The following is a 24,834-nucleotide window of genomic DNA, read 5'->3' as shown; positions in this document are numbered from 1 at the left end:
AGCTGTCAGTTCATAGAGACAGCAGAGGCACATAAAGTGGTGTTCTGTATTATTATAAAATGTCACATTATTATTAAACATTATTTACTACACAAACATAAAATATTGTATACATTTACTGCAATGACAGTGTTATTATTAGGTGTTATTATGTGGCGGGAGAGCAGGCGAAGAGTCACTGCCATGCTCTCGCAGCAAACGCATGGCATATGGGACACAAACACCTGGTCACTGTGGTATTAAATGACTGAACAGCAGTGCTGGAGATCAAACCAGATTAGTTGGGTCTTAAAGATGATCTTTTCCTTTTCTTGACACAGCAACAGCCTCGTAAGCTGTTTAGAAGATGGCCGTCAAGAGTCCAAAAAAACTTCAATTGCTTTTCACAATTGTCACAATCCCTCTTCCTCCTGTTTGTCACGGCAGCTCAGAGCAGAATATTGTGACATAACAGTTAAGACATTTTCCAGTTATATGTGTGTATGTGTCTTCACATTGGTTGGTTGAAACATAAGGAACCCATAAATCATGAGGAAAATGTGAATTAAATATAAATATTATCTCATTATCAATTATGTTACAGGACACTTGAGGAAGTTAGAATCTTGGGACATCGGGGTTGATTTCTCAACTAATTATCTAGTATAGAATTTATTTCAAAGATAGAGTGAGAGGGATCAATAGAGAAAGAGTGATCAATAGAGAAAGAGAGGCTAACTTAAGAGTGAATGTGAAAAGGTGTGGAGGAGAGAGATGGAATGAGATGATAGAGAGGAGGAGAGGTGAGAGAGAGGTGAGCGAGGGGGAAGAGAGGTGAGCGAGGGGGGAGAGAGGTAAGCGAGGGGGGAGAGAGATGAGCGAGAGGGGAGAGAGGTGAGCGAGGGGGGGAGAGAGGTTAGAGAGAGCTGAGAGGAGGGGTGATAGGAGGGGTGAGAGAGGTGAGAGGAGGGGTGAGAGAGGTTAGAGAGAGGTGAGAGGAGGGGTGAGGGGTGAGAGAATGTGCATAACTGCTACATATGTCAGGAGTTCCAGAGCTGAGGGTGTATCAGCCAATCACAGCTTGGCTTTGGCTGGCACCAGCTGCAGACTCTGAAGCTTCATGGCCATGCCCATGTTTCCTGCGATCTTCAGCTTGCCCTGGAAGAATGCCTGCAGCAGACAGGTAGGGGAGACAAATTATAATCAGAGGGGAATGGGTTAAAACATAGGAAAGTCAACTACTGCTCGGGCTCCAAGGTTTAAAGGGTTCAGATTACCCAGTTGCAGGATTAACACGGTTCATTGAAAACTGGGACACGGGGGAGAGAGAAAGAGAGAGCGGGAGGGGCTGGCAGTGTCAGTGTTGGTCATGGTGACAGCTTGCAGCCAGGGAACGGCTCTGCTCTGACATGAACCAACTGGAGGCATGTCTGCCTGCGTTTCAGCAGTTCAGACAAATCCAATGTATAAACGGTGACGAGATTAATGGCCCAGATCTACACCCCCAAAAAACCAACCATAACATTGCAGGATTCATCCTTGAGGAAGTATGTGTATGATGTCTGTTAAATGGTACAAAAAGAGGTTTCTAACCTCAAGTGTCTTTCGTGGTTAAATAAAGGTTCAATTCAAGTTTTTTTCCCAACTTCAATTCTGCTCGCTGATGCTGACTCTCAAAATAAAAGCTCTGACGAAGACTACGAGTCCGACACGCAAGCTTGAATAAAATAAGTGATACTAAGAAGAGCAGTGTGAAGGTTTCTCTTTCCTTTGGGTAAATAAAGGGAAAACCCAAAGCACTGTGTTCAGTGTTGCTGAAAGGATCAATTAAATCAAATTAATCAATGGCCCCAGGTGTGTGGATGGGAAGTAGGCCTAGATTTAGCCTGGGAAAAAAATCACCCATCCACTACCATTAATCTCATTCTTCCCTGTTGAATTTCTCCTCCCTTTGTATTACTTTTGTCTCAGTTGCGAAAAGTTGGATTGGAAAACGCCCACCTGCTGAAAACGTCACCATGGTAAAAATCTACATTTCCCTGCTGTGTCATCTCCCTTTCTCCTCAACGTCAGAAAATGGATCAAGGGAATCAGTTATAGTCTGGTCCTCCAGCCAACCTGGGGACGAGGTTAGTTCAATAACAATACATCTCATCGCTCTCAGGTCTTTCAAGTCCTTTATATCTGAACGTAGGTCTGAAACCACACCTGGCCAAATCTGGCCCCTGTGGTACCTGGGTTCCTAACAGAGGTCTGAGACCACACCTGGCCTTTCCCTGTGGTACCTGGGTTCCTAACAGAGGTCTGAGACCACAACTGGCCTTTCCCTGTGGTACCTGGGTTCCTAACAGAGGTCTGAGACCACACCTGGCCTTTCCCTGTGGTACCTGGGTTCCTAACAGAGGTCTGAGACCACACCTGGCCTTTCCCTGTGGTACCTGGGTTCCTAACAGAGGTCTGAGACCACACCTGGCCTTCCCCTGTGGTACCTGGGTTCCTAACAGAGGTCTGAGACCACACCTGGCCTTTCCCTGTGGTACCTGGGTTCCTAACAGAGGTCTGAGACCACACCTGGCCTTCCCCTGTGGTACCTGGGTTCCTAACAGAGGTCTGAGACCACACCTGGCCTTTCCCTGTGGTACCTGGGTTCCTAACAGAGGTCTGAGACCACACCTGGCCTTTCCCTGTGGTACCTGGGTTCCTAACAGAGGTCTGAGACCACACCTGGCCTTCCCCTGTGGTACCTGGGTTCCTAACAGAGGTCTGAGACCACACCTGGCCTTTCCCTGTGGTACCTGGGTTCCTAACAGAGGTCTGAGACCACACCTGGCCTTTCCCTGTGGTACCTGGGTTCCTAACAGAGGTCTGAGACCACACCTGGCCTTCCCCTGTGGTACCTGGGTTCCTAACAGAGGTCTGAGACCACACCTGGCCTTTCCCTGTGGTACCTGGGTTCCTAACAGAGGTCTGAGACCACACCTGGCCTTTCCCTGTGGTACCTGGGTTCCTAACAGAGGTCTGAGACCACACCTGGCCTTTCCCTGTGGTACCTGGGTTCCTAACAGAGGTCTGAGACCACTCCTGGCCTTCCCCTGTGGTACCTGGGTTCCTAACAGAGGTCTGAGACCACACCTGGCCTTTCCCTGTGGTACCTGGGTTCCTAACAGAGGTCTGAGACCACACCTGGCCTTTCCCTGTGGTACCTGGGTTCCTAACAGAGGTCTGAGTTCACACCTGGCCTTTCCCTGTGGTACCTGGGTTCCTAACAGAGGTCTGAGACCACACTTGGCCTTTCCCTGTGGTACCTGGGTTCCTAACAGAGGTCTGAGACCACACCTGGCCTTTCCCTGTGGTACCTGGGTTCCTAACAGAGGTCTGAGACCACACCTGGCCTTCCCCTGTGGTACCTGGGTTCCTAACAGAGGTCTGAGACCACACCTGGCCTTTCCCTGTGGTACCTGGGTTCCTAACAGAGGTCTGAGGCCACACCTGGCCTTTCCCTGTGGTACCTGGGTTCCTAACAGAGGTCTGAGACCACACCTGGCCTTTCCCTGTGGTACCTGGGTTCCTAACAGAGGTCTGAGACCACACTTGGCCTTTCCCTGTGGTACCTGGGTTCCTAACAGAGGTCTGAGACCACACCTGGCCTTTCCCTGTGGTACCTGGCGCCACTTGACCTCTGATTTTGAACACTTTGGGGTGATTGCAAAGTGCTTGAGGACACCCACACTGTTTGCTGAAGTATGTAAACATACTCATTCCATTTCTTGTGTGTGTGTGTGTGTGTGTGTGTGTGTGTGTGTGTGTGTGTGTGTGTGTGTGTGTGTGGGTGTGTGTGGGTGTATATGTATGTAAAGTTGACTGAAGTTTGTGAACAAAGTACATCTGAAGGCCTTGACTAGACATATATTTTTTAGGGGAGAGGAGGGTTGAGGGAGTGAGTGAGTGAGTGAGTGAGTGAGTGAGTGAGTGAGTGAGTGAGTGAGTGAGTGAGTGAGAGAGAGAGAGAGAGGAGACTCACCCTATGGCATAACAGAATGCATTCTGGACATGGACTAATCTCATTACACTGGCCAATTTCCTTTTTCTATTTTTAGAAAACAATCAAATCAGATTTGGCATTCTACTTAAGATTGGGCTTCGCTCGCTTTGGTCATTTTGACCAAAATCAAATTAATATTTTTTTTTTTTGAATTAATAAAAAAATACTTACAAGATTCATAAAAGCTGATCTCCATGCATCTATGTAACATCTGCCTCTCCTGAGGAACTCTATTTGCACTAGGCTTGGTGGGAAACATTCATATTGTCATACAGTCCTTCTTATCCCAGGATTCACGGTATTACCGGCATAGCCCACCACGGGGGCGCAAACAATGCAAGAAAAGCCCATTTAGTCTCTATTACCAGAATGCTGAATTTTTTTTAAAATCGAAAACAAACAAACAAATTGCAAAGACAGGCAAATCCAGCTCATAAAGTTATACAAGCATAGCTAGTAGCTACCGGATGTCATTTTCGGTGAGTGTGGACATTTACACAAGCGAAAGTGAAGGAGAGCAATTGTGCAAATCATCACCTTGTGTGCGCCGCGCAAATAACTCGATAAGATAAATATTGAATGCTATGGACTCACCAGCTCGCTTTCTCCAGGCGCAGAACTGGACCGGCGTCGTACGGGTTTGGCCGGTGTAGGCCGTCATTGTAAATAAGAATTTGTCTAGTTAAATATAGGTTAAATTGAAAAACTTTTATTTTTTTTATCTTTATTCTCCTGTTGTGCTATTTACAAACAAAAACATGACTGGCTCAACTCTTTTGGGGAAGTACGGTGTAGGATTCTAGAATGAAATACACTTATTCATGTTACGATACTAGAATTCATTGATTACTTTACATTTAATGAATGTATATATTAAGAACTGGATAAGAACTAGGTGTATGGAAACTTACTGAGTGAGACAAGGGGGGAGGCAGGAAGTTTGCATTCTGTCAAACATGTTATTGTTAAATCTCATGGATCCTGGTTTCAGTCACTGATAAGGTAGGACTGTGGAGTAGGGAGGAGTGAGGAATTCAGCCCAAGGTCAGGTCAGATGAAGTGAGAAGGAACCTGTTACACACATATTCTTACATGCCCACAAAGGTTCTAACAGGAGGCAGGGCCATGACTACACCAGTGAGAGGAACTAATTAAGTTCCTGAATAGCAACAGAGATGTGTTGGCTTTCTATACGTACAAGGAGTTGACTCCTCCTAGTAGGAGGGTATAATTATATGTGCTTGTGTAAACATGTTTTTGCAGCTGTTTCACTCAGTGGGTGAATAAACTTGGTTTGAGCTTTTCCTAGTTGTCAGAACCTAACAACGGTAAGCTTCATAATGTAAAATAATGTGACAAGTGAAATGAAGAACCCAATTTGCTTCATCTGCTAATGCATTGCACAAGTTGACTGCAGGTATTAACTTAAAAAGTACCTACAAATATTCACATTTATTTAAAACATTTAAATAAATAGATGACGGTATTGAAAAACCATTCCGTGGCTTTTTCCAAATACCCCGGTATACCGCCCAAGCCTAATTTGGACTAAAAGTGAGTGAAGAATCTCAATATTAAGAATTCATCTCCATCAGAGACTGAGATTTACTTTACTGTATACAGAGCATTGAGAAAGTATTCAGACCCCTTGTCTTTTTTCACATTTTGTTACATTACAGCCTTATTTTTGCAATTTATACAAAATCAAAAACGGAAATATCACATTTACTAAGTATTCAGACCCTTTACTCAGTACTTTGTTGAGCACCTTTGGCAGCGATTACAGCCTCAAATCTTCTTGGGTATGATGCTATAAGCTTGGCACACCTGTATTTGGGGAGTTTCTCCCTTTCTTTTCTGCAGATCCTCTCAAACTCTGTCAGGTTGGATGGGGAGTATTGCAGCACAGCTATTTTCAGGTCTCTCCAGAGATGTTCAATCAGGTTCAAGTCCAGGCTCTGGCTGGGCCACTCAAGGACATTCAGAGAATTGGCCCAAAGCCACTCCTGCATTGTCTTGGCTGTGTGCTTAGGGTCGTTTCCCTGCTGTAAGGTGAACCTTTGCCCCAGTCTGAGGTCCTGAGCGCTCTGGAGCAGGTTTTCATCAAGGATCTCTGTACTTTGTTCCATTCATCTTTCCCTCGATCCTGACTAGTCTCTAAGTCCCTGCCGCTGAAAAACATCCCCACAGCAAAATGCTGCCACCACCATGCTTCACTGTAGGGATGGTGCCAGGTTTCCTCCAGACGTGACGCTTGACATTCAGGCCAAAGATTTCAATCTTGGTTTCATTAGACCAGAGAATCTTGTTTCTCATTGTCAGGGTCCTTTAGTTGCCTTTTGGCAAACTCCAAGCGGGCTGTCATGTGCCTTTTACTGAGGAGTGACTTCCGTCTGGCCACTCTCCCATAAAAGCCTGATTGGTGGAGTGCTGCAGAGATGGTTGTTCTTCTAGAAGGTTCTCCCATCTCCACAGAGGAACTCTGGAGCTCTGTCAGAGTGACCATCGGGTTCTTGGTCACCTCCCTGACCAAGGTACTTGTTGCCCGATTGCTCAGTTTGGCCGGGCGGCCAGCTCTAAGAACAGTCTTTGTGGTTCCTAACTTGTTCTATTTAAGAATGACGGAGGCTACTGTGTTGTTAGGGACCTTCAATGCTGCAGAAATGTTTTGTTACCCTTCCCCAGACCTGTGCCTCGGCACAATTCTGTCTCGGAGCTATCCAGACAATTCCTTCGACCTCATGGCTTTGTTTTTGCTCTGACAAAGACTATCAACTGTGGGACCTTATATAGACAATTGTGCCCCTTTCCAAATCAATTGAATTTACCACAGGTGGACTCCAATCAAGTTGTAGAAACACCAAGGATGATCAATAGGAACAGGATGCACCTGAGCTCAATTTCAAGTCTCATAGCAAAGGGTCTGAATACTTATGTAAATAAGGTATTTCTGTTTTTATATTTTGTATAAATGTGTATAAAAACTGAACAAGAGGACAATAGTATTGGGCTTCATCCAAAATAGCACCCTATTAGCATAGAGCTCTGATAAAAAGGCTGTGCACTATATAGGGAATATGGTGCCATTTGGGACACAGCCTTATTCATTGTTGTTTTAAGGACTCACCGTCTGTGGATTCATCTTGCCTGTCATCAGCTTCATTAAGTCTTCATCTCCCATGGTGATAGTGCAGTCAGCCTTCTTATCTGAATGGAGGAGAGAATAAAATAACAGAGGTTAAACTATCCTGCCCTACAAAAACCTTCCTTCAATTATATTGCCCTACAAAACCTTCCTTCAATTATATTGCCCTACAAAAACCTTCCTTCAATTATCCTTCCCTACAAAACCTTCCTTCAATTATCCTGCCCTACAAAAACCTTCCTTCAATTATCCTGCCCTACAAAAACCTTCCTTCAATTATCCTGCCCTACAAAAACCTTCCTTCAATTATCCTGCCCTACAAAAACCTTCCTTCAATTATCCTGCCCTACAAAACCTTCTTCCAGTATTAAATGACTACTGTGACATAGGTTGTGTCCCAAATGGCACCCGTTTCCCTATAAAGTGTACTACTATAAAATAAAATACTATAGTAGGTGCCTATAAGTGCCAAATAAAGTGTCAGGGTTGATGATTTCATCTCATCAGCCATAAATCCCCTTGTGACAGGGGGAATGGAAGCTTGTTGTGTGCAACAGCGAGGGGCAATTGAATGTAAGCTTCACAAAAAAATGTAATGGTTAAAAACATCTCTACCCTTATCTCTAGATAAGAGAAGAGGGTTGACATGTTATGCTCGACCCGCTCAGTTTTCCACCACAAAACACCAGAAAATGGCCAAAAAAGAGCTCACCTGCTTTTACACTATGATTTCAATATTAAATGTTCAATATTTCTTTTGAATATAGAACGAGAGTTCAGTTCAAGTAACAGGGTTGACCTTAAAATGAGAGACAGACGTAAATGAATCACTAGTCACATTATTAAATAACAGGCTTTCAGAAATAACTGTCAAAGCAACAACGTAACTAGAGAATTACAATGACAACTTGGGGAAGTGTTTGGGTTAAGTTGGTTAAAATCTTCCTAGAAGTTGTAAAAACATTAAGGACAAAATGCCAAAATGCAGATTTGTTTTTTACTTTAGCAACCCACCGGGCACAGACATCAGTTCAACGTCTAGTTTTGAATTCAATGTGAAAACAACACAAAATGTCACCATGTCATTTGATTTCAATTCAAAGTTGGGTGAAAAAAAGAGAAAATGCCCAGACGTTGATTACCTTTTTTTGCAAAATCCAATCAGTTTTCCATGTTGATTCCAACGTTATCACATTGACTTTTTTTGGGTTGAAATGACGTGGAAACACTGATTTGACCAGTTTTTGCCCTGTTGGAAGTCTTTATTCATATAAAAAAAATATGATCTATTGAATTTTCCATGTGGTCTATATTAAATGGCACGTCATTTAATATAACAGGATTTTAAAATTCAACATGGGTGCACAATTTCTACTTAAAATATCAAAAGGAACGCAAAAGGCACGATTTTGTAGAACGACGCTGTTACTAACAGAAAAAGAGGAAGTATGCTCTATAGTTTCTCCCCCATCTTCAGTTTCTTGTTGATCGGAACCGTACGAGAATCCAATCAACTATATACTGCAAAATACATGGGAACCTTGACATCATGTTAACTTAAATGCCCAAAACCATAATCATTGGGACTGTGCTGTTCATGGTTAGATAACATGATAGACTACTGTCCATGTGGTTAAGAAGAAAACAAGTTGTCATTCCAGTACCAGGGACAGGATGAAGTGTACTGTGCTGCAACGGAAGTTGCTTTTATGAAATGTTCGCTGCTCTTTAGAGACGTACTATTGGGGCAATGTCCCAAATGCCACCCCATAGTGCTCTGGTCAACAGTAGTGCTCCATATAGGAAATATGGTGCAATTAGGGACGCTACCTTGCTTTCTATACAACGTCCTAACAAGTGAGATGGGTTTGATAACAGGAAAGGCTCAGAGGAAGGCCAAGTTTCGAAAGGTTTTTTAACAGAGCTGAGTGGAAGAACAGGACATTGCTCTAGACAGCCATAATGGAAGCAATTTAAAAGTTCTCTGTGTGTGTGTGTGTGTGTGTGTGTGTGTGTGTGTGTGTGTGTGTGTGTGTGTGTGTGTGTGTGTGTGTGTGTGTGTGTGTGTGTGTGTGTGTGTGTGTGTGTGTGTGTGTGTGTGTGTGTGTGTGTGTGTTTTCTAAAGGAAGCAACTTATTAAGAATTGTGTGTGTTTGGCGATTGATTAAAATCCTTCTTTGTCTTTTGCATTACAGAGCTGCTCTCTCAGAAGACAGACCGCCCATCCTTCAGTCATTTATATTCTGCAGACAACCATCTCCTCAGACGGACAGTCCTTCTGTTTTTTGTTGTCAGGAAATCTAATATGTCAGAATCTCAGCCAAGATCATCGATCTCCTCCAAGTCCTCTAATGCTCACATTGATAAAAACACAGAACATTGTCAAAACACAAAGACCAGATATTCTGATGACAGACAGACAGACAGACAGACAGACACACACACACACACACACCAGCGTCGTTGCTCACGGAGCCTTGTCCATTCTTCGCATCTACGACCCACAGAGCGTCTTTCCCCTCTGGTCCATCTGTCACCTTGAAGGCAAAAACTCCTCCAATCTTCTTCACAACGTCTACTCCTTCCTGCAGACAAACCCAATGTGACATCAGAGCAGAGACAGATGGACTGTTATGGCTCTGCGTTCTGTTGGGTTGTGTTAGGTTAATGTGGCAGCGGAGGCTAGTGTCGGGTTAAAGTTACCTACATTTATACGAGGTGACGGATTCCATAAATCACGTAGCTAGCTAGTGGTACTGGGTTCTGAGACTACCTTGACATTGGTCTCTGGTGACAGACTGTTAAACAGAGACAGAGACTACCTTATAAAGTCCTTATTATAATACAAAAAGCTTTGTTAAATAACATTAAAATGTGGCACTTAATTGATGTGACAACAAGCAGCAATGACACTGCAGAGTGAGACTGAGGTAAGCAGTCGTCAGCGCCCACACAGAACATGAACACATTTGGACTTTGTATAGAAGGATATAAATGATGAATAGGAATTTAGTTTGTCCAGGTGGTGTACCTCCTGTAGTTTCTTCTCTATCTCCTGGAAGACAGAATAAACTCTGAAGCCCTCCAGACGTTCTGCTCTGGTGGGGACAGCCACTATATGGGACCTAGAAACACACACAGGAACAGAACACGGCTTCAGTTAGAGTGCGTTCTCTGAGAGAAAAGAGGGGCTAGTAAAAACGTGTGTGTGTGTGTGCGCAACATCATCGAAGGACAGTCATAAAGTAAACGTGTGTGCGCTTGTGTGAGTATGCGTGCAAATGTGTGTGTGTGTGTTTACCAATGTTGAAAGGAGTATGGTCCAAGGCCATACTACAGTATCTCCACTTAATCTGTTCCAACACAGAAGGTTAAAGTACATGCTGTGGCCACGTCTCAAACAAAACCCTATTTGGTCCACTCGATAATTGTCTTTGATAAAACCACTTTCAACATTGGTACATTCAAACACACACAATCACAAGCCTAGGCTTTTGTCCTACTAACAAAATCCTTGAAGAAACTCCATTAGCTAGTGTGTAGATCCTACTTTTCTGCTGCTGGTAGTCCGTTGTAGAGAATGTTATAAGTACTACAGTACTTTCTTGTCGGTCTACCTACACATCAGGTAGACTGAATGACAGGTCTGTCCACCTACACATCAGGTAGACTGAACGACAGGTCTGTCCACCTACACATCAGGTAGACTGAACGACATGTCTGTCCACCTACACATCAGGTAGACTGAACGACATGTCTGTCCACCTACACATCAGGTAGACTGAACGACATGTCTGTCCACCTACACATCAGACCGAGTTGTGAGGAATGCTCCCATTTTACCTCACAATATTCACAACAACTATCACACAGAGAAGCAACAAGATTGTGAACAATGCCTGCCAACTATATCTTTGAAGCCAATTCAATACCGTGAAAAACAGTGTTGAGATAAGAACCACGTTACCCAGTTCAAACAATGACTTGAAGATGTAGGCCTGAAGAGATACTGTAACACAGCCATTTCAACCTTGCTTCAGGGCAATTCCTCATTAATGGAATTAAACTGAGACTCCGATTTGTCACTTTAAAATGTTGGCCAAACAAAAAAACATTGATTTCAACATTTAATAAACCAAACAACTCTATGCACAATGACTACTTTGAACAATTTACACAGTCAATTGTTTCTATAAAAACATTTACTGGAAAAGTTATATTTTATTACCAAACTTTGCATCTGTGTTTTTGTAACATTTTCTGTGGAAATTGTTCTAAGTAGTCTTTGTGCATAGAGTTGAATGGTTTGTTAAACATGGAAAGAAATTGTTTTATTTATTGTACATTTTAATGTGAAAAATCTGAGTCTCAGCGTAATTCCGTTACCATGGAATTACACCCCCCCCCCCCAAAAAAACGGGTTTCTATTATTTTATACATACGATTTCTGCAAGGATGTGAGTGATAAAGCCTAATTATTTAGTTATTTGGTAAATCACCTCAGTTGTTTGTTTCTCACCTAGTCAGTTAATTAGTAAATTGGAAGGCAGATAAACTCACCTGGCGTCCTGAGGGAACCCCATCCTGTACAGAGTGACGACCACAGCTCCTCCCAGGCCGATGTTGTGCTGTAGGGCCACCTTCGCCCCCGGGACCTGCCTCCTCTCAGCCTGGCCTCTCAGCTGCCAGCACAGCTCCGCACACTGGGCCAGGCCTGAGCAAGCACACACAGAGAGACAGAGAGAGAGAGACAGAGAGACAGAGAGAGAGAGAGAGAGAGAGAGAGAGGGGAGGTCAATGACACATACACAGAGAGAGATCAGAACACTGGGCCAGACCTGACTAATCAACCACAGAGAGAAATTAAGGCCAACACAATAGAACAGACCTGAGCAATAACAGAAACCGATAGGGTCAATGCCCTGAGCCAATCCCAGAGATCAGAACGCTCAGCCAGACCAGAGTAATCAACAAGAACAAAATGAGAGAGAGAGAGAGAGAGAGAGAGAGAGAGGGAGAGAGGTCAGAACACTGGGTCAGACCTGACACATCAACTACAGAGAGGAGAGGTTAATGTACTGAACCAGACCGGAGTAATACACCACAGAGAGACGAAGGTCAGTCACAGAATTACATATAGAGCTCTAGGATGTCTGTGAGCTCAGAAAACTGGGCCAGAACTTACAAATCGCAGGTCAACGTACTCTACAGCTATATAAGCGTTATATAAGAAAGTCATCATGCTAACAACCAGCGGGATTGGAAAGCCTACTGTAATATCTACTTGGACAACAAACTGAACATCACATGTATGAACATTTTATATTTCAAAAGTTTTCATATTTGAAAGGTCTCAATTAACAGATTGATTTCCTATCATAGATTATGGATTTCCTGGTTGTCCTTCCTTCCGCGCGCACACACACACGGGCGCACGCGTACAAAGCCTGTAAGTGCTAATGCTGGATTGCTAAATCTAACCAGATGGACAACAGGCATTTGAACCCAGAGTGTGGCTGAGGCAGGATGTCATTTCACAAATGAAAAATAACCCTAGGTCCCTGACACAACACATCGCTTGCCCTATAAAAACACAACGACCTTCCATTTTGCTTTTCTAATTTCTACATTGAAAAATTAACACATACGGCCTCCATTACAGACATTTATAATCCTCTCCGATTTAACCAGGTCGGGTCATCGTGGTCAAAATCTCATTCTCTCTAGCGTTCCAATGCACTTAATTTCCATCAACTCTTGCCTGCCACATCAAAGAGGGAGACACGTTAACACTCCTCCCTAAGCTGGCCGTGACTCCTAGGTTAGCGTTCCAGCATATAATAAACCCCAGGAAGAGTAGCTGCTGCCTTGGCAGGAACTAAATGGGGGGTCCTTAATAAATACAGTACAGTGGCTATAGAAAGTCTACAACTCCCTTGCTGTGTTACAAAGTGGGATTAAAATGGATTCAATTGTCATTTTTTTGTCAACGATCTACATACAATCCTCTTTAATTTCAAAGTGGAAGAATAACCTTGAAAAAAAGTATATCATTTATTAAAAATGAAAATAAAATACCTTCATTATATAAGTATTCAACACCTAAGTCAATACATGTTAGAAACACCTTTGGCAACGATTACAGCTGTGAGTCACTCTGGGTCAGTCTCATAACAGCTTTGCACATCTGGAGTGTGCTATATTTGCCCTTTATTCTTTTAAAAATTCTTCAAACTCTGTCAAGATGTTGGGGATCATGGCTAGACAGCAATTTTCAAGTCTTGCCATAGATTTTTATGCAGATTTAATACAAACCTGTTACTTGGCCACTCAGGACACTTCACTGTCTTCTTGGTAAGCATCTCCAGCGTAATTGTGGCTTTGTGTTGTAGGTTATTGTCCTGCTGAAAGGTGAATTTGTCTCCCAGTGTCTGGTGGAAAGCAGACTGAACCAGGTTTTCCTCTAGGATTTTGCCTGTGCTTAGCTCCATTCCGTTTATTTTTTATCCTGAAAAACTCCCCAGTCTTTGCCAATGTCAAGCACACCATGATGCAGCCACCAACATGCTTGGAAATAAGGAGGCAGTTACTCAGTGATGTGTTGGATTTATCCCAAAAATTAGGCTTCGCATTAAGGCCAAAATGTATATTCCTCCGCTGTATTAGTTTAGTGCCTGGTTGCATACATAAGCATGTTTAGTTGTCCTGGGACTACTCAGGATGTCACATCCTGTCTGTGTGTTTCATGCAAAGCATGGATAAAGGCTTTTGTGGGAGTTACTGACTTTCTCAGGAGACTACTGCCCTCTGGTGGTCATGACTGAAATACAGTCACATCACACATTCAGATTCCATCTTAATCTATAATGTAGCTTTTTCAACATTCATTTGTTGCATACAAAATTAGTTGTTGGATTAGGAGGAGGATGAAGTCACTGGGTCAGCAGGAGATGGTTGGTGTTGTTTACCTGTAGCTCATAGAGGGGTCAAGGGTTACGAGCTCAGGGGTTATGGGGTCAGCAACAGGTGTTTGTGCTGACGAGAGGGGTCAGGGGTTAGAGGTCACTTGGTCATAGTTGTTATTACCTGTGGCTCCCAGAGGGTGTCCTTTAGAGATGAGTCCTCCGCTGGGGTTGACCACCCACTGGCCTCCGTACGTGTTGTCTCCTCTGTCTATCAGCTCTCCAGCCTTACCTAGGAACATAGAACAGTGATACATTAAATAATATAATACCTTTGATCTTTAAAGTGATTTACATGTTGGCCTACAGGCAGACATTCACAAAGTGTGGTACAAAGGTAAAACAGAACAGAATGCTAAGGGAACACAGCCAGGGGGTGAAACTCAGAATGCAAAGGGAACACAGCCAGGGGGTGAAACTCAGAATGCAAAGGGAACACAGCCAGGGGGTGAAACTCAGAATGCTAAGGGAACACAGCCAGGGGGTGAAACTCAGAATGCTAAGGGAACACAGCCAGGGGGTGAAACTCAGAATGCTAAGGGAACACAGCCAGGGGGTGAAACTCAGAATGCTAAGTGAACACAGCCAGGGGGTGAAACTCAGAATGCTAAGTGAACACAGCCAGGGGGTGAAACTCAGAATGCTAAGCGAACACAGCCAGGGGGTGAAACTCAGAATGCTAAGCGAACACAGCCAGGGGGTGAAACTCAGAATGCTAAGCGAACACAGCCAGGGGGTGAAACTCAGAATGCTAAGGGAACACAGCCAGGGGGTGAAACTCAGAATGCTAAGGGAACACAGCCAGGGGGTGAAACTCAGAATGCTAAGGGAACACAGCCAGGGGGTGAAACTCAGAATGCTAAGGGAACACAGCCAGGGGGTGAAACTCAGAATGCTAAGGGAACACAGCCAGGGGGTGAAACTCAGAATGCTAAGGGAACACAGCCAGGGGGTGAAACTCAGAATGCTAAGGGAACACAGCCAGGGGGTGAAACTCAGAATGCTAAGGGAACACAGCCAGAGGGTGAAACTCAGAATGCTAAGGGAACACAGCCAGGGGGTGAAACTCAGAATGCTAAGGGAACACAGCCAGGGGGTGAAACTCAGAATGCTAAGTGAACACAGCCAGGGGGTGAAACTCAGAATGCTAAGGGAACACAGCCAGGGAGTGAAACTCAGAATGCTAAGTGAACACAGCCAGGGGGTGAAACTCAGAATGCTAAGGGAACACAGCCAGGGGGTGAAACTCAGAATGCTAAGGGAACACAGCCAGGGGGTGAAACTCAGAATGCAAAGGGAACACAGCCAGGGGGTGAAACTCAGAATGCTAAGGGAACACAGCCAGGGGGTGAAACTCAGAATGCTAAGTGAACACAGCCAAGGGGTGAAACTCAGAATGCTAAGGGAACACAGCCAGGGGGTGAAACTCAGAATGCTAAGGGAACACAGCCAGGGGGTGAAACTCAGAATGCTAAGTGAACACAGCCAGGGGGTGAAACTCAGAATGCAAAGGGAACACAGCCAGGGGGTGAAACTCAGAATGCTAAGGGAACACAGCCAGGGGGTGAAACTCAGAATGCTAAGGGAACACAGCCAGGGGGTGAAACTCAGAATGCTAAGGGAACACAGCCAGGGGGTGAAACTCATTATGTTTATGACAGGAGTATGACATGAGATCAAATAAACACACAGATGGCCTCTCATTCAAAAAATATATGAATAATTCAACTATAGTAAAACATTGAACTGAACAAATCAGAAACAGTGAAAAACAAATAAAAGGCTATTCTATATTTTTTTTTATAAAAAAACATTCTAGGGAGTTAACAATGCTACTTTTATGTGGCTAGAAATAGGCCGTAGATTGGTAGGGTCAGACTCACCCTCTGGGCACAGCCCCAGAGCCTCGTACGTGATCAGCTCGTTGGCAGAGAAACAGTCGTGCAGCTCAATCACATTGACGTCACTGGGTTTCAGACCCGCTGTCTCAAAACACTTCTTGGCTGCCAGGGAGGTCATGTCGTATCCAACCTAACAGGAAACAACACAATGAGTCACTATTTTTTTGTTGTTCTGCATTTAAAAGTTGTTGGATACTTTTTAACAGCTTTATGTCCCCTCTCACCATCTTCATGCAGCTATTGTCGTCGAAGGTAGTGGCGAGGTCCGTGACCATCTCCTGGGCTAAGATCTCCACCGCCTGGTGCTCTAGACCATGGCGCCTCACAAAGCCCTCACTGGCCAGGACAGCTGCCCCTGCACCGTCAGAGGTAGGACTGGGGACGGGGGGACGGACAGTGTTAGTGTCCCATAGATTATTTTCCTGCCAGAGTACAAAAGCCCCAAAGCAACACCCTGGTCCTTAACACCAAAATGTTTATTTGTAATCAAATAAAGCCAAACACTATAAAGGTGGAGGTAAGGAAGGGCTGCCCCGCTCTGCCTATCCTCTGGTAGGGGAAACACTGCCCCAAAGAGATAGCGGGACTCCTTACCAACACTGGAGAAGAGTAAGGAACTCAAACACCTTCCTGGACTGTTTAACCTGGTCCAGACTGTACTCATCCTGGAACTGAGAGTACCTGTTAACACACACACACACACACACACACACACACACACACACACACACACACACACACACACACACACACACACACACACACACACACACACACACACACACACACACACACACACCACACACACACACACACACACACCACCCCCCCCCCCTGCAGTGGCAGGAAAACATTGATCATTGGATTGGTCAAAGAAGGCAATTTCTAATGACCAGGCCTTCTGTGTGTTAAAGAGTTGATGGTTGCAGTCTTACGGGTTGTTGGTGGAATGCTTGTGGTTCTTCCATGCGATTTTAGCAAAGTGCTCTGGTGTAGTACCTGGAAGAGTCCCGGGAATGAATACACTTAACTATTCAATGACAGACTTCCCAGAGTTCCACAGTCACACACTACATGGTGTATCATCCAGATGAAAGAAAAGGCTGAGAACAGAACCAACAACACACTTCATAAGGTACTGTACACACGTGCACGCACACCATCATGTTTACCGTATTTCTCCATGTGTTCTCTGCCGGCGTTGCCAAACATCTGTGGTGCTGCCGGTGCTGCTGCCATCCCATATGTGTTGAACATCACCTCCATATGCTTGTCCATGGGGTTTGTCCTGTCCATGAACTACAATACACCGGGTTAGTCCTGTCCATGAACTACAATACACCGGGTTAGTCCTGTCCATGAACTACAATACACCGGGTTAGTCCTGATCATGTACTACAATTGGTCTTACCTTTGATGACAAGGAGCCTCTCTCCATCTTTTCAAAGCCAAGGGCTAGTGCACAGTCGGCCAGACCTACAGTCAGCAAAAGAAGGCATATGTTTAGGTCCAGCATAAGACGGATCATAGGAGATGAGCATGCATCCTACTTCAGTTTGCTTCCAGGACATGGCATCACTAGGGTCAGGAGTTTGTCCTGAACATGTGACCAGAGCAGGGAAAGACTCCTAGTTCTAGGAATCAATCCTGCCCCCCTCTCTCTCAGTACCACTCACCTCTCTGTGTCCCATCCAATGACGTCCAGGGAAGGATAAAAAAAGTATGTGGACACCTGCTCGTCGAACATCTCATTCTGAAATCATGGGCATTAATATGGAGTTGGTCCTCTCTTTGCTGCTATAACAGCCTCCACTCTTCTGGGAAGGCTTTCCACTAAATGTTGGAACACTGCTGCGGGGACATGCTTCCATTCAGCCACAAGAGCGTTAGTGAGGTCAGGCACTGATGTTGGGCAATTAGGCCTGGCTCGCAGTCTGCATTCCAATTCATCGCAAAAAATGTTCGATGGGGATGAGGTCAGGGCTCTGTGCAGGTCAGTCAAGTTCTTCCACATTGATCTCGACAAACCTTTTCTGTATGGACCTCGATTTGTGCACAGAGGGAATTGTCATGATGAAACAGGAACGAGCCTTCCCCAAACTGTTGCCAAAAAGTTGGAAGCACAGAATCGTCTAGAACATCATTGTATGCTGTAACGTTAAGATTTTCCTTTACTGGAACTAAGGGGTCTAGCCCGAACCATGAAAAACAACCGCAGACCATTATTCCTCCTCCACCAAACTTTACAGTTGGCACTATGCATTTGGGCAGGTAGCATTCTCCTGGCATCCACCAAACCCAGATTCATCCGTCGGACTTGCAGATGGTGAAGCGTGATTCATCACTACAGAGAATGAGTTTCTGCTCTGCTCCAGAGTCCAATGGTGACGAGCTTTACACCACTCCAGCCGACGCTTGGCATTGCAATCTTAGGTTTGTGTTCGGCTGCTCAGCCATGGAAACCCATTACATGAAGCTCCTGACAAACAGATCTTGTGCTGACGTTGCTTCCAGAGGCAGTTCGGAACTCGGTGGTGAGCGTTGCAACCGAGGACAGACGATTTTTACTCGCTACGCACTTCAGCACCCGGCGGTTCCGTTCTGTGAACTTGTGTGGTCTACCACTTCGCAGCAGAGCCTTTGTTGCTCCTAGACATTTCCACTTCACAATAACAGCACTTACAGTTGACCGGGGCAGCTCTAGCAGGGCAGAAATTGTACGAACTGACTTGTTGGAAAGGTGGTATCCTATGACAGTGCCACGTTGAAAGTCACTGAGCTCTTCAGTAAGGACATTCTACTGCCAATGTTTGTCTATGGAGATTGAACAACTGTGTGCTCGATTTTATACACCTGTCAGCAATGGGTGTGGCTGAAATAGCCGAATCCACTAATTTCAAGGGGTGTCCACATACTTTTGTATATATAGAGTACTGTATGTGTAACACAGATATGATTAATATATCTATGGTCGAGTCCCACTCACCTCCCTGGATTAGCTGTCGGGCCATGAACAGGGCTGTGGAGCCTGTGGAGCAGTTGTTGTTGACGTTGATGATGGGGATCCCTGACAGGCCAAGGCTGTGGTAGATGGCCCTCTGGCCACAGGTAGAGTCACCTGAAAAATAATGATAATAATATGGTAATTTACATTGACAGTAACACAAGTGGAGTCACCTGAGACATGATGAGACACACAGATGGACAGACAGATGTCAAAATGACCTCATCTTAAAGTGATCTTGTTTTAAAAGCAATAGTTCATCACTAGACAGTTCTCTTCATGACACAGACACAGGTCAGCTCAGGTGAATGATTGCGTTGTGTTATAATATCTTACAGGCCTATACAACATCATAGCTTATTACTAGGCCTATACAACATCATAGCTTATTACTAGGCCTATACAACATCATAGCTTATTACTAGGCCTATACAACATCATAGCTTATTACTAGGCCTATACAACATCATTGTATAGGCCTGTTGGCTCAGTTGGTAGAGCATGGTGTTTGCAATGCCAGGGTTGTGGGTTCGATTCCCACGGGGGACCAGTACGAGAAAAAGAAAAAAAGTATGAAATGTATGCATTCACTACTGTAAGTCGCTCTGGATAAGAGCGTCTGCTAAATGACTAAAATGTAAAATGATAGCTTATTACTGGGTGGACACTTACTGCACTTTTGGACTGAATTTGAATGCAACTCACAAGGCATTTAATGTGCCTAAAAAAAGACTGTTAAGTAACGGACAGTTAACATTATAATCAATGACAGTCTCTTACCATACACATAGCCCACACAGGCTTGCTCTATGGCAGAGTAGGGGACTCCAGCATCAGACAAGGCCCTCTCACCTGAGTCATAAGAACATGATTATAAGACACAATGGGCATCGCTCAAAATGTTGCAAGTAGAATGGGACTATTATATGACATGTACAACACAGGGTATTATAACCAGGCAGTATCCAGGTGACTTTTGCTCAAGGTGTATCCAGGTGAATGTAGCAATGTTGGTAAGTACAGGACAGGTACAGTAATGAAATGAAATGACAACCACCTGCTATCTTTGCCATGTCGGGATAGTCAAAGTCTTCTTTTCCTGGCTTCTCAAACTGCAAAGACAAAACACAGGAGAGGGTTCTGGATCAAATCTCAGACTGGGGATAACAGTTCAACTACTACACAGACAGAGCTCTTGGTCAACATGACTGCTGTGTACTTGAGCAAGGCACTTTGCCCATAAACTGCTCGGTACTATGGCTGACAACCCCTGTGTGTGTGTGTGTGTGTGTGTGTGTGTGATTTGAAAAGACAATCGACAAAGAAAGTATTCTAATTCTGACTGTACATGAGGGGCGTCCTTTTGCTGCATGCAATGTAGCTAGTGTTTATCTAGCCATTGAAGTGTGCAATGCGTCCATGACCCTTGGCACAATTAGCCTAAGACCATGGAGTATTGGACTTTCAGATTAGACGGGGTTTTAAAATGCCACGTATGGCAATTTCATTTTAGCTAACTAGCAAATACATTTCCAAGCCATACTTCACAATACAATTGTAAAAATTGTTAGCCCAATATAGTTGTTATTCAATGTTTCGTGTTAGCTAACTAGCATAGCTTGAAAGCTAGCTAAATTAGCTACGTTACTGTAGTTACCTAGTTAGCTAGCAACACCAACATGAACAGCTGACAAAAGCCTTGAATCTCGCGTTATATGTTTAGCTAACAGTAGTTGTTTAGCCTACGTTAAATATCGAAAGAAATGAAAAGCTTCTGTAGCTACCTACGTTTCTTTGGAAATGCTGCTAACCAACATGACAGGTAACGTTATCTAGCTAAGGACAACGCGCTAGCTCTTTAATAGTCTTTCAATACTAGATAGCAATCCAGCTAGCATGGATGCTAGTCGAAATGCAACCATTTATAGGTTAACCAATAGCAAGATTTACCTTTGTCATTCCCACTCCAATGACGAATACTCTGTTCTTTTGAGGAGCCATTCTGGTTGTTGTGCTGAGACTACTGCTTCCAAGAGGGCAGAGTGACAATACGGATGATAACCGTTCACCGAACTGAGAAGTCAAAGTACTACGAAGGAGTTTCATTGGAGCAAATGAACGCAGCATAACTCCTTGCCTGTAATGATGCTAGCTATCTATAACCATATTAACGTTACACAATACAGTGACTACTTAATGAAGTCAGTTGAAAGTGTGTCCAGTTGTGTAAACAATGGATGAACTCTGGCCAAATACCTAACGTTTGCGAGATCTTTTACTATTGACTGTATTAAAAAGTGCGTTTAAGAGTAAAGTACTGTGCTATTGTTGACAATTGTAACAAACTTTCAAACCAGTGGCAGTCATACATGGCTGAGTTTCATCACTACTTCTTGTGACCGAAGTGCCTCAGATTTACTCAATGCATTCTGATACTGATCATTCCAGGCAGAGAAAACCTTAAAACCACATCAGTTTTTTATTTATTTAATTCATGATCTTTATTGGGGTAGTGTCAAAAGGAAAGGCATGGTCACATATCTCATTCAATCCAGGATGATGTGGATGGACATTCCACCCAATCAATCCTCAAATGCTTCTTTCTTGTCACAAACCAAACAGCACTGCATTAGCATTGGGAGCGTCTGATACCGACAGCCATTTCAGTCAGTGGATATCTGGCCAGTGTGTTTACATCCCGTCACCTGGGCTAGCTGGTCGTACAAAGCACTTGACTGTAACTCAACACTTGACGAACTGGTGTGTGACCTCATAGATGCCCACTGACTCGCTGGCCTTCTCGTCATATTCTGTCCAGTCCTGATATGGAGAAGAAGTATTAAAAACACTGTTCTTGAACTGAAAATAACTATTGTATTGGGTACTGGAAACTTTTCTTATTATCAATGTTCACATTTACAATGATGACCTACTGGCCGTAGATCAAAAATACTAACTTTTTCCAGTAGGGTGATTTCAGGAAACTTGGTCCCCGACTCAGCTCCCTCTGCAGCAAAGCCCGCCTGTTGTGTTTCAAGGTCAAAGTAATGTGATGTTAGAGACAGGGGACATGGTTGAGGTGTTGTAGTATTGTAAAGCAAATGTTTTAGTTCACTTTATTGCTCTTTCAGGAGTATTACAAGTTCTTAAGAACATTTGTCATTAAACTGTTACAAAAAAATACTAAATAAAGAAAATGTCAAGGTTTCAGAAATGTCTATGCTAAACATTTGGAATCTGTTTTTGAATGGTAGAGTGGATCCAATTGTTATACTTTATCAGAATAGTCAGAAAGGGAGAAAACAAATCCACTGATGCTATAATCTGTGCTTCTACAACCTTAGCTGAGACTTAACAACATACAGTACAAGAGTGTGCTCTGTTCTCACTTGTGGTTGGAAGTCCACCGGCTCCAGGCCTCGACACTCAAACTGCACCATGGTCTTAAACCTCTCACTATCCTCAGCCTTCACAGCAGCAGCACCATGAGGAAGAGACAAGAAGATGTGAGTGGCTGAAATAAATAAATATTTAGTGTTTTAAAGATGTATTGTTCTGTAGCAGAACACTTCAAGTGTCAGCAGCAACAGAGTGGTAGGATGAAATAGGCAGTATTATTACTACTAAACAATTCCCACCTTGAATTGCAGTCAAGCCAAGGATCAATTGAGAGGTAAGCTTCACAATAATAACTGTACTCACATTGTACGGGGTGATTGTGTCTCTCATGATATCTGTGAACAGACACATACATATGAACATCATGGCAGAAACAAGATGGTGCTGTTGCTTACCTCTATCCAGTCATCTCAGATCCCCAAAGGAAAGTGAAATGGCTGACTGTATGAAACAACTTATGTGTAAAACTTCTCTGTTTGCTTACCAATAGAATTCTCCCTGGCACAGAGTTTACACTTCTGCACCATGCTGGCGCTCCCTCTTCCTCCTTTGAGTGGTACACTGTCCTAGGGAAACAGTCAGTCACTGCAAAGTGTGGAATATCCGTTGTCACCATATCAAATGTGATTTTGAATAATAAGATTCATTTATAAATTCACCTTTACTCACCATAAGGTTGATATACTGCCATTTCTCTGGGATCTCACCACAATTGGCACATTTTAACTGTGTCAAAAGTACATATGTTACGGTATTTGTTACAAATGGCACCCTATTCCCTATGTAGTGCACTACTTTATACTACAGCCCTATTCCCTATGTAGTGCACTACTTTTGATCAGGGCACATGTTCTGGTAAAAAAAAGTAGTGTACTTTATAGGGAATAGTCTGTCAACTAGGGAAGCATACATTGTGTGTAGTTATGGCATACACATTCTATTCTAATCCTAATTCTATGGGTTATTGGGAGTCCACAACACTACATCAGCACTGCTTTTGTATTGTTACCTACCGTTAGCTGCCTAACGTTACATGTCACATGCGTATTTCTTACTGACTAAAAACTAGCAATGTTTTGAAAATAACGTCACAGGAGTACCTTTCATAGCTAGTCGTGCTGTAAATGTCTTGTTTATGTAGTGACAACTTTTCACCATTTGACAAATTCGCTTATTGTGTGTCATGACAAATATAACGTTATAGCTAATCGTAAAATGGCTAGCTTCAGATTGTTTGCAAGTTCTTAGTTACCTTTAGAAACCAGCGGAAGTCTTCACCTACTGGCCGCACATTTGTGACATTTTCCAAAGTGGCTTTGAACTGCAGCCCAATTTTCTATGAAACATATAACAAGTATTTCATTCATGGTAATGTAAATATTGTTGACAAGCGTGCATGCTCTGAATGATGTCGCCTCACTTACCACCATCTTGACACTAGTACATTTGCGTAAACACTCGTTTCAAAATACGCAAGCGTATCTACGTCAAGGCACGCTTTTCCGCATTGTCAAGAATCAATCAGCTAAGGATATTTTGTACAGAAAAGTCTTTATTTTTTAAGAACTGGTTAAATAATCATATCCTGCTGGTGAGTCAACTTTTTAATTCAGAAGTATTGTTACTCAATTATGAATTTATTTTTATTTTATATCGTTACAATATCCCTGTAACACCTAGAGTTCGCCAGTCTTTGATGCTATTCCATCTGGAACTCTCATGTTATTTAGAGGTATAGCCAGACCTCACCTTCTTGATCTACCCTCGCTTAATCCAGTTGATTCTCCAGTAGGGAAAATGTTTTTCTCCTTGCTCCGTCAGGGCAACATATCTATACGTGCTTTATTTCAAAGGGATATTGTATCCATTCCTTATGTCACCATTTACTGCGATACATTGGTCACTAATATCTGTTGGGAAAAAGTCTGGTTATTACCACACAAATACCTGCTTGTTAACAAGGTCAAAGTTGTCTCTTTCAGAATGATCCAGAAGTATTATCCTGCGAATCACTACCTGAAGAAACTCCAAAAAGACATTAACATTGACTGTACCTCTTGTGTAGAGCATCCATAAACAGTTTCGCATTGTCTACATGTACAAAAAAAATATGTTTTTTATGGGAGAATGTGCTGCTCGGTTTCCTTAACCATAAGGAAAACAATTTAACCTCAAATCGAATTGTGCTAATGGAAAATTGCATATTCATAAATGTAAATTCACTAATAAAAAAAACCCTTTTCTATAAGGAATTCAAGCAGTACATTAAGACCAGTCTACATTATTCTAATAAGAAAGCTGTTAAAACAATCAATGTGTGTTTCTTTTAAGGTATTCTGTCATTTGTTGTACCCCCTAGCACATGTTATCATTGTCTATTTGTATACTTCTTGTATGTATAC

At 43.3% G+C, this 24,834-nt stretch overlaps 2 protein-coding genes across 2 annotated transcripts; both read right to left on the bottom strand.

Moving 5' to 3' along the window:
* Positions 1-670: 670 nt before the first annotated feature.
* On the bottom strand, positions 671-21,277 carry scp2a (sterol carrier protein 2a). The gene is made up of 16 exons (XM_014141273.3): positions 20,984-21,277; positions 20,091-20,145; positions 19,814-19,885; positions 19,016-19,147; positions 17,441-17,505; positions 17,202-17,328; positions 16,965-17,028; positions 16,624-16,710; positions 16,254-16,404; positions 16,012-16,159; positions 14,253-14,360; positions 11,727-11,880; positions 10,198-10,291; positions 9,622-9,751; positions 7,149-7,228; positions 671-1,149 (listed from the first exon to the last, which is right to left on the bottom strand). Exons 1-16 carry the CDS (start codon positions 21,158-21,160, stop codon positions 1,054-1,056), a joined length of 1,740 nt encoding a protein of 579 aa, XP_013996748.1. The 5' UTR covers positions 21,161-21,277; the 3' UTR covers positions 671-1,053.
* Positions 21,278-21,495: 218 nt separating this feature from the next.
* czib (CXXC motif containing zinc binding protein) lies at positions 21,496-23,871 on the bottom strand. The gene is made up of 8 exons (NM_001141346.2): positions 23,857-23,871; positions 23,685-23,768; positions 23,102-23,158; positions 22,917-22,998; positions 22,736-22,767; positions 22,423-22,500; positions 21,991-22,056; positions 21,496-21,853 (listed from the first exon to the last, which is right to left on the bottom strand). The coding sequence occupies exons 1-8, from the start codon at positions 23,860-23,862 to the stop codon at positions 21,776-21,778; spliced, it is 483 nt and encodes a 160-aa protein (NP_001134818.1). The 5' UTR covers positions 23,863-23,871; the 3' UTR covers positions 21,496-21,775.
* Positions 23,872-24,834: the final 963 nt, after the last annotated feature.

Source organism: Salmo salar, chromosome 14 (genome assembly GCF_965601325.2).
Source record: "Salmo salar chromosome 14, fSalSal1, whole genome shotgun sequence".
In the NCBI taxonomy this organism is placed as follows: Eukaryota; Metazoa; Chordata; class Actinopteri; order Salmoniformes; family Salmonidae; genus Salmo; species Salmo salar.
Note: the sequence above shows the minus strand (reverse complement) of the source record. Positions and strands in the feature narration are given on the sequence as shown.